The sequence below is a fragment of the Seriola lalandi genome, unplaced genomic scaffold, assembly GCF_002814215.2.
Source record: "Seriola lalandi dorsalis isolate HSWRI2012SDOR001 ecotype SW California unplaced genomic scaffold, Sedor1 jcf7180002054272, whole genome shotgun sequence".
Taxonomy (NCBI): Eukaryota; Metazoa; Chordata; class Actinopteri; order Carangiformes; family Carangidae; genus Seriola; species Seriola lalandi.
Window position 1 is genome coordinate 398,371 of NW_019524825.1, and position 9,886 is coordinate 408,256.

Below are 9,886 nucleotides of genomic sequence, written 5' to 3' on the forward strand. Positions count from 1 at the left end.
ACACATATAAAAATATAGTACAGGTATATTTTATGTGCAACATGTGTTCTCAAGTCAGACATTTATTTTAACTGGGAATCCTTTGGTCTATACTTTTAATGCGTTGAATCTGCCATGTAGTGAGTATTTTCTGCATTTGTATTGAGCTTGTCTCCGTGAGTATAAAGTGTAAATATACAAATAACATACATTAAGATACGTTAAGGGGCGACAACAAGGGCCCAACAACAAACCAGAGCAACCCCATAAAAGCTAATTAATTTTTCCACATACAAATATACACAACACATGCTGAGCACACAGAATACAAGTGAATACAAATCAATATAGCAAATCAATATGGCTTACATTCAGACAATACAAGTCCATACAGAGGCTGTTCATACGGAGAAAGACAATTTTTTTATTTTTTTTAATTTTTTTATACATGTGTCATTATGGCGCTCTATACAGTAGCACATACCCCCCACCCCTTCCTCCACCTCCGGTCGTGTTGTTGTGACGCGGGGCATGTCGGGAACGGAAGAGCATCCAGTATGGCGACTTCCACGGGGCAAGATGGAAAGGCTGTTTGTTCCTCGAGTGTGGATCTGTTGCTGCACCCTGAGCTGTTGTCTCAAGACTTTATGCAGCTCATTTTAAGTGAGGTGAGTGAAAGCTCCGGGAAAATCGTGGGAAGTGTCGTTCACTGTGGAGATAAATGAAGAATACCATAATGTTAGCATGCCGGCTAAACCTGCAGCAGGTTTCTGAGCATCAGACGCTGATTAATGTTTGTCATGTCGGACAAGGTGAACTGACAGTACTTTGTGTCTGAATCAGAAAAATGTCAGTACCAGAGACTGTGGGAGTCGGGACCGGCTCACAGACCTCTACCTCCGGCATGTCATCCCGCTGCCGCAGAGGACTTTGCCCAACAGCCGCTGGGGAAGGAGGGTGGAGAAGAGCCGAGGGAGGCAGACACCGGCCGGTCACAGGTCAGACGGGTAACCTACACCACAAAAGGGAGATTTCAGCATGAACATTACTGTGTATTAATTGGCAGGCAGTTAGCATTATTGTGATCTCAGCACGTCAGAGCGATACCAACACGTAAAACCAGTATATTCACAAACCATATCCCATAGTTCAGCATAAAATCAGCCATTCTGGTGAGATACTGGATTATCTGTCATACCATGTTAATCCTCAGAGGCACACATATCTCTGTTGTTACTGAAAATGTGGTACTCCAGACTATACTGACCAAAAAAATAAGCATTAAGTTTAGCTAAGTATGGGCCTCATTCGTTGTGTACGCACAAATTTGCCATTTTATTTAATGGAAAGTTGGGACTGATAAAAACAAACTTGACGGGCGAATGTGTGGGACTGTAGAAACTGGTGAAACAGATGGTCCTTTTTATACTTTTTATTTTACGTCATGATTAATATATTTCCCTTATCACTCTATTCAGGCCAGCAGTGTTGTATTGTGTTTGTGCTTGTTGTTAGAAACCAATTTTTCTGTCCCAACCAAAATCATAATCACCAACATCTGTGATTTATTACTGAACTGTTGGTCATAGTCTGCTCTGCAGCTGACAGTGGTGCTTCCATCAGCTGCTCGTCATCACCACGTTCACAGGTCTAAGCAGCGCAGGTCAGTGTGTCGGGGCATATAATGCTCACACTCAGTCGAGATCACTTTCTGGAGCACATCAGCACAAATGCCTTTTTAAAGGTCCTGATTCACTATCCCATGCTTAAAAAAAAATCAGAGACTGTATCAAATAACTTCATACAACTGGAGAACAGTGCATTGGTAGATTTTAAAATAATGTTTTGACACACATATTTCATCAAGTTCAGTGAACTCAAGGTCATGCTACCAGGGGCAAAAAGGGCATGTAAAGCACTGGAGACGCTGCAGTGACGGCCAAACTCTGTGCGCGCCTACCCACTTCACAGTAATCCGCTTATTAATATTGATATTAATATTTATGAGGTTCTCGCATCGAGGAATTATGGTTACTTAGTAATTAGTTATAAGTTAATTGTGGAAGTGTAGTGAGTGGAATATGTGTGTGCACATTTTCAAGCTGATTTATAAAGGGGAAATTGGGTCCCTGCTAGTGTTCAGATGGCTGGAGAGTTACCAGTGTAAAGGGGAGCGATAGGCTACAAGCTCAAGATTCAAGACTCGGGAATACTTTATTGCCATTTTAACATAGTTGATAGGAATTAGGTTTGATGAGATACCCTTACTGTCTTATAGACAGCAATACAAGCTGCAAATTATATAGGAATTGAAGATTATGGTTATGATACTTTTCAGTTTCTTAAAATAAGGGAGGAAGTTACAAAGATCCTCACAGAATCACCCATGACTCTTTATTCTGTGTCACTCTCATTAATGCCGTAATCATAAAAAAGAAGAAGTTGTTTTCTCTGTGAGATTGCGTCTGCTGGTTGAAGAATGCAGAATGAATGTGAAAGAGACGAGCAAAAACATGAATAAAAATGTTGGTGCTTGATTTAGACGGATTTATGTGGGTGTGCCTGCATCAACTCAAGTGATATAAATAATGCAGAACACAGGTGTGCTGTGCTGTTGACCTGTTCCAAGCAGGTGGGCAGCAGACAGTATAAAACAGTCATTCTTGGCACTAAGACTGCAGTGTGTTACTGGTTTGGCAACCAAGTCTCCGAAATACCAAAGCGGCACAGACGTGGGAATAATCTCAGTGTGTCTCCTCTTGCTGCACACCTGCATGGAAATAGAGCCCCTTACTATCAACAGGAGTTTAATCCATTTGAATGTAAAAAACTGATTATTGTTGTTATTATTGTTTGGTAATTTGTAGTGCGAGTAACGACCACAATAGGAAAAGGCCTCTGATCGTGTTTGATGGCAGTTCCTCTCATTCTGGCCTGCTCAAAGTGAGGAAACCAGAGGGAAGTAGCACAGTGTCAACAGGGATCACTGACAGGTTAAAACCTCCTCCAGCAGGAAACCTGTCCAACCCCATCCGCAAACTATCAGGCAACACCTCTTCCTCATCCATTCATCGCAGCACTGACCCCGCAAACCTCAAACGAGAAGCAAACAGCTCGGTAGGAACCTTTTCTGTCACTTCAGTTATGTGCTGTACTCAAATTTACTGCGCTATTCAAGGAAAATGTGCATATTTGTCAGTCTTGTCAATATAATTATTACAAGCAACACAAAACATTATGTTGCTTGTATTAATCATATTGTATTTAGAGGTTAAATCTTTTGATTCTGTGCAAAAGAGAAAACTTCCAATAGCAAATTATTATAGCAAATTATTATGAATCCATCATTTAATAAATCATTGATATCAATGTATTTATATTACTTGTTGTTTCATCTTTCATCACTCCAGGTTACACCGAAGTCACCAGAGGTGAAGAAAAAGATCCAGCATGTGACATGGCCCTGACTCACAGAGACCTGATGAGAGCTCAGGCTCTCGAAGACTGATCACTCCCTTCCCATCACTGAACACCCAACTGTTGCTGCCCTCTACCTTTGTTCTCCCCATCACAATTTTCACACTAATTGCATCACAGAAAGAGGTGGAAGCCGTTTTACCTGTGTGTCATGGCCACCTCCCTGCTCTCGTTCAGTTCTGGGAGCGGAGAGGATAGGGCGGTGCTCCGAACATCGCCCTGCTTTTGACGTCACAGGCCTCCTCGTAGCTTCCCACAACCTCAAGTGCCCTTACCATCAATGATCTGCAACTCCTGAATGCCATTTAGGAAATTATGGCTGTCCGTATTATGTTTCTGTGGAGGAATTGGTTTTGGTAAAAGGGCCTCAAGTACTGGTTTGCAATGGTTTAAGGGTGAGTTTCTTGGATTGGATATGCTGAAAAAAAAAAAAAGACTGAAACAGATGCTGAAGAATCTCACAGTCTGAGACCCAGACTGTCAAAGTGCTGGCGTATCCAAGAGGCATTGCGAACATGTTATGTGGCAGTGTTTAACAAATTTCTGCTTTGGTGTGTTCGCTTGAAATTTTGAACAGATGTTATGTATTATTTTTATCCTCGATTAACTTCATTCCACTGAGCTTTATTCGAACCTCAGTGCAGTTTCACGAGTTGTTCAGGGTTTTTAAATATTAGTGTAGTGTGGTAAACATTACACAGAGGAAAAACGATTTTCTTGTACAGCTGGATCATAATCCACTGCTGAGCAGCCATTCTGCCACAGACGAAGCAGGTAATTTACATTCATACATGTAAATATCACATTTTAATGATTCAGGAAAAGAAAGGAATATGGATTAAACAGAATAAAGTCTTGTTGAAGTAGATTTATTTGAAAATTGTGGATAAATTGACTTTGCGGTTGCTGTCTTTGAAACTGACAGAGTTTAGAAACATACAGTAACAGGATTCACAAAGCATTTTGAATCCACTGTCAAATCAAGTGACATATTTGTACAAACAGTTTTTTTTAAAATAAAATGTCCAATACAATGCATCACTTTTGTTGATTTAATTGCAGTAGAAAAGTCAGCAGCTTAGTGGCCCATGTTTGATATGCTGGTATGTTAATATATATTACATAATGTACTTTTAAAGTGAATATTGAGATTAAATGATTAAATAAAGGAAATCTAAATTCCTTTTAAGGGGTTTTGACCCAGCATTCTGCAATATGTTTTAAAATTTTTATTAAATATATATTTTAAATTCCTGCATTTTCAGCTTAAAAGTTGCCAAAAGAAACATTTTGACCTCTTCGTGATGTTTTTTTTTGTATTAATATTTCTAAAATTTATGTAATTTCATGCATAGCTACAATTAGCTTTTATAGGAGTGAAGTTGCAATATGAATATTATATTTGTCTAGTTATAGCAGAACTCATTCACAAAACTCAATCTAATTTCAGCACCAAGCTAATCCATGCACAAAGCAGTAATTATTACACGTCTGCATTTATGTCAAAATGCTTACAGTGTCTGCAAACGTGTTGCTCTTTCATAAGCAAATGTCTTTACATTCATGCTGAGTTATTTTGTTAGTAAAGACTTTTTCTCAAAGAATTAAAATTTAACTTAAACATTTTGAATTCAAATATCACTGTTATTAGTTTGTATTTCATATCGTAAAACAATATACATTCATAGTAATGCTTGGTAGTATAGATATGCTCTGTGCTCAGATAGTATTTATTGCATGTTTCTCATTCCTTGATCATAGTTATCATCCAATCAGATGTCTCTGTCATCCCTCAGACTGAATTACATGTCCTTGCCACACTCAGGGCACAGGATATCATCACGTTCGGTGAGGAATCCACGCCCCACCAGGGACACAGAGCACTTCTTACAGTTGAAACAGTCATTGTGCCACTGGCGCTCCTCAAAGGAAATGTACTTGCTGCCTCCAAGGCCTGAAAGAGAAAATCAAGCGTAGGTCAAGACATCAGTGAAACGGGAGAGATCATTTTTAGATCCAGGAAGACCAATCATTAGTGGTTACCGCTAATAGGGGTAGTGCAGGAAGCGCACTTCTTGGCATAAAGGTTGCAGAAGCAGTTGAGACAATAAGCAAAGTCGTCTCTAGAGGTAAACCTCTGGCCAGACAGCTGCTGCTTGCAGCTGGTGCACAGGAAGCAGTCCTTGTGCCAGGGCTGGTCACGGTAGGTCACCCCGCCAGTGGTGATGGGCTAATAGGAGAGAATTGTCACACACAGGTGTAAGCACGGTTCTCTGAGTGAAGATGGAGAATGATTTAGTTCTACTTTGAAAATTAGTTACACTTGACTTTACGATATGTGCAATCGGGCATTTCTACCTTCTTGCAGTGCACACACTGCATGGCAAATTGCTTCTCATAGCAGGGCACACAGAAGTTATGGTTGTCCTTAGGGATGAAGCTCTTTGTGCCAATAGGCTGCTGGCATCTCTGGCAGGTAAAGCACGTCTCATGCCAGCTGTTCCCCTTGTGCTCCATCTTCCTGGAGCCTTCAGAGAAACATGGATGGATGGAGAGTAAAGGATGCAAAGAGAACGGAAATAAAATGGAATTAAAGAAACCAAACGTATTTTGAGGTCTAGAAAGAGTAAATATTTAATTATGTTTTTTACATTTAGAACCACGTGTATAATTTGTGGAACTATTTGAACTATCTTAATGGTTCTTTAGTACCATCTAAAGAAATGTTAGCAATTTTCAGAATTGCTCCTTTAGGGTTTGTTATTATCTATTTAGTCCTTAGAGTTCATCATAACGTGATGCACTCATTTGAATGCGTGTGATTGAATCTCAATGTAACAGCCTTGTGGCAATTTGTGAACACAATGAGTGTGCATGCATGCTGATGTCCTTCAGTTATACCTAACTAGTATCCTCCCTGTGTTATTAACCTGTATTATTATCTATATCTCTTGGAGAAACTATAAGGTTGCTTGACCTCATCCCATTGATTCCAACCTTGATATCTCTACCTCTCCTTTTACTCAGGGATAAGGTTTTCAGAACTCAAAAGGACAATCAAACATTGAGGGACAAAGCGATTTTCTGCAAATCAGAAATTGCATTTTTGTTATCTGCTGTGATGGTGCTGGCTCAGCTCAAACCGGTTGCTCGCTTTGTGGTTTTCTTCCCACCTGGCATAATGGTTTTCTTGCAGTCATGGCACTTGGAGGAATACTCATTGGAGTAGCACTCAGTGCAGAGGAGTTGTTCATCCTTGGTGGAGAAGGGCTTGTCCACCAGCGAGCGCTTGCACTGAAAGCACTTGAAACAGTCCTCATGCCAGTGACGGTCCTTGTAGGACAGATCCTACAAGAACATCAGAGGGACAGTTAGAATAAGGCTGGTGTTCATGTTGTTTAGTTTTCACGGCAGAAACCCACAGACAGAGCATGTTAGTCTTCATAGGTACAAACCCTGGTGTTGCAGCCAATAGGCTTCTTGCACTCCTCACAGGTGTTGGAATACAGGCTCTCATAACATTTCACACAGTAGGGATTTTCCTCTCTGAGAACATACTTCTTCCCAAACAGGGACTCCTTGCAGTAATGACAGTCGTAGCGCTCAGTCATCTTGACCCAGGGTCACTCACCTGAGAGAGAGAGAGAGAGAGGGAAGAACAAAGATGCAGAGATAGAGAGTGAAGGGGAACATGTCCTGTTAAACAGCATGGAGGCTGAGCAAAACTTTAACATATGAAACAGCTTTATCTGGATGATTACAAAAGATTTTCCACATCCTGCTACCAAAACAATAGTATGTCTTGTAGACAGTTTTGTCTTTTTGCTACTTTTTCAAAATACATCTTTGCAGTGACACTGACACTCAGCAGAGATCAATTTCCCAGAGATTGTAAATTCCTAGCAATAAATGTTTTCCAGGACACAGTATCAGCATTCAGTATCAAGACCCTTTACGTTACAGGGGTTTTCCAGGTAGCATTTTTCCCCCTTTCATCTCCCCGTCCCATCTCTTAGCAGTCCCTTTATTTTCTTCTCCATGTCAGAGGCAGAAGGTGACAGATGAGGAGGATATAAATAACTCCTATCAGTCCTGCTTAGAGACAGTCAACTTTTGAACTGATGCATACCAACACCCACCATGCCACCATTCACTGACCCATCCATCACCTCACCTCCAGCTGTCAGCACCAGATCACAGTATCCCTTGTCATCGTCGGAGTGTGTACGTGAGTGAGTGTGTGTGTCCGTATAAGTAGGTTTGAATGGCACTTGTAATAATGACTACTCACAATCTGTAGCTGTTGGTGGTCTGGCTGTTAAGCCCTCTGGTTATCCCACCTGTGCCTAAATACTCGTACTCTCCGTAGACCAAGGATAGTGTCGGCTATATATTTGAGTGTGTGTGTCTTTGTGAGTGATAAAGATGATGAAGAAAATGAGAAAAAACAGAGAGAGAAAGGGTGCAGTTGTCCAGTCTCCCTGTGCATAAAACTTTCAATACAAGCAGGCTTTTTGTTTGCCACTCACGCACATGCTCTACTACTCATGCAACTATGTGCCCACTGATTCCTCAGCACAGTTTTGACTGTATAAGGAGGCTAGGAAAGAAAAGCTGGAAGACTCAAGTTTTATTCGTACTTGTATCTTCACTCCTGTTCACTGTTTGAGTGGCTGTTTTGTTTCTTAATTTCTTGGATTTCTGGTTTTGATCAAACTGCTCTCCTCTGTCGTTATTTCCTTTATCCGGCTGTTTTATCGTCTTTAGACTGTCTGAACGTCTTCCCCTTGATCTATTTGGGCTCTCTGCGTATTCCTGCCTCAGCGGTTCAACATGAGATCTGTGAGTGATTTGTGATGTTCCTGACATTCAAAAGGTTAGAATCCTTTATCTGGTTGAAGTTGAGACGTTTAATCTGCATGTCCTCTCTGCTCTGAGCGTTCTCAACCCCTCCCACATTCCCTCATTGTCTGTTGCTCCAGCCATGACTCACCTAGCTTACATAAGGATTTATCTGACTCCTAAAAATAAAAAAAGGATAATGTGAACTGCCACAAATAAAACCTCTAGCTATTCAGACATGCCATGCAGCTGTTTCCCAGATTCTGGGGTCTCTTTGATGCTTCCCATCTGGGAGTCTCTCTAAACTGAGCTACAGTCAGTTACATGGTAAGTGTTGGACCACTGTGCAGCCTGGTGTATCCCCAGAAAGTTCTAGTGCTTAAAGACAACTTGCCTCTCTTTAAAGGTGAGAAACTGCTCATATAATACTGTTTTTATATGACCCATCAACTGTTTGTGCATTCATTGCTTTAAAAGTTTTATTTTTACAATAATCTTAGTTGCGCCGTTAAATTCTTCATTTCAGACTTTTTAAAGATGTACAGGACTGTCTCTCAAATGTTACCCAACCATCTCAAGAAATGCAAACCACTAAGCACTCTCTCTGACAGTGAGACTACTACACAGCAATCCTCTACTCCACCAAAGCAACAGTTCTGGAGGAATTCCTCGTCAACAAAGTAAGTTTGAAAAACAGCCACGAAGAATCACCTTGTAAGCGAATAATGAAATGAAATGATGAATCAATTTAGGTTCTAAATTTAAAATGTGCAGTTACAGTTTGCACTTTAAAAAAGCTGCACATAAAAAACTTTACACGCTACTATATGTACATATATTTACAGGAACCTCTTAAATCCCTCTTGTACTCACTGTTACCACAAGATATATTTATGCTGAATTTCATCACAACAAAATGCTGTGCAGTGCATGAACAAAAGCAAAAGAACAGACCTGTTTACCAAAATAGAAGTCACTACTATGTAATATATTACCTAGTAAGGAGCTGACACCTTCATCAACACAGTGTTGCTGAAGGGAAGTGTGAGGTTGATGAGGAGAGAAGAAAGAAGAGTTGGAAGGTGGAAATTAACTCTGCTAACAGGGGTCAACAAGGGCTGTGCATTTTTTTTCTTTTGGACAAAAATAGATAGTAAAATGATTTAATGAAATAGGAAGTCAGACTGTCAGATCAGGACAGAACATGAGAAGGGGTGGTGGTGGTTAAATAGTGAGGATACTGTGCAGGTGGAAAGGGGGAGAACATGAGCAGGTGGGTGGGGAGGCAGATAGGAGGATGCCAGAGCACAGTGAGCAGCTGTGGCCCATGGAATGGAAGACATGGTGAATGAAGACCAGCGAAAAGGATGGATAGGTGGAGAGATGGATGAGTGAATGGATGGATAGTGGAGCAGCTGAACAGAGTTGGGTCTTACCTTCCTGTCTGAGGAGTGTGTGCCTGTGCGGAGTCTGTGGCAGACTGAGAGAGGAGGCTCTGGCTCAGCAGTAGTAACTCCTGATTGCATTACTCCACCCATCAGGGGCTAATTGAAAATGGGGGAGGGGCAATGCAGAGGAGGAGGAGGAG

General features: G+C 41.0%; 2 protein-coding genes across 2 annotated transcripts; one reads left to right on the top strand and one right to left on the bottom strand.

The window, feature by feature from the left end:
• Positions 1–518: 518 nt before the first annotated feature.
• tslig2 (tRNA splicing ligase complex subunit 2) lies at positions 519–4,494 on the top strand. Its single transcript, XM_023405337.2, has 4 exons — positions 519–647; positions 823–977; positions 2,847–3,096; positions 3,390–4,494. Exons 1-4 carry the CDS (start codon positions 537–539, stop codon positions 3,444–3,446), a joined length of 573 nt encoding a protein of 190 aa, XP_023261105.1. The 5' UTR covers positions 519–536; the 3' UTR covers positions 3,447–4,494.
• fhl2a (four and a half LIM domains 2a) lies at positions 4,310–9,813 on the bottom strand. The gene is made up of 6 exons (XM_023405335.2): positions 9,735–9,813; positions 6,912–7,087; positions 6,630–6,804; positions 5,815–5,984; positions 5,500–5,686; positions 4,310–5,410 (listed from the first exon to the last, which is right to left on the bottom strand). Exons 2-6 carry the CDS (start codon positions 7,065–7,067, stop codon positions 5,259–5,261), a joined length of 840 nt encoding a protein of 279 aa, XP_023261103.1. The 5' UTR covers positions 7,068–7,087; positions 9,735–9,813; the 3' UTR covers positions 4,310–5,258.
• Between the last annotated feature and the right edge of the window lie 73 nt (positions 9,814–9,886).

Excerpts from the sequence above, each read along its gene's own strand:
- fhl2a (XM_023405335.2), bottom strand. The coding sequence starts at position 7,067 with ATGACTGAGCGCTACGACTGTCATTACTGCAAGGAGTCCCTGTTTGGG. Across the intron at positions 5,985-6,629 it reads CAAGAAAACCATTATGCCAG|GCTCCAGGAAGATGGAGCAC; the intron begins GTGGGAAGAAAA and ends GTTTCTCTGAAG. Across the intron at positions 5,411-5,499 it reads CTGCACTACCCCTATTAGCG|GCCTTGGAGGCAGCAAGTAC; the intron begins GTAACCACTAAT and ends TTTCTCTTTCAG.
- tslig2 (XM_023405337.2), top strand. The coding sequence starts at position 537 with ATGGCGACTTCCACGGGGCAAGATGGAAAGGCTGTTTGTTCCTCGAGT. Across the intron at positions 648-822 it reads TGCAGCTCATTTTAAGTGAG|AAAAATGTCAGTACCAGAGA; the intron begins GTGAGTGAAAGC and ends TGTCTGAATCAG. Across the intron at positions 3,097-3,389 it reads AACGAGAAGCAAACAGCTCG|GTTACACCGAAGTCACCAGA; the intron begins GTAGGAACCTTT and ends TCATCACTCCAG.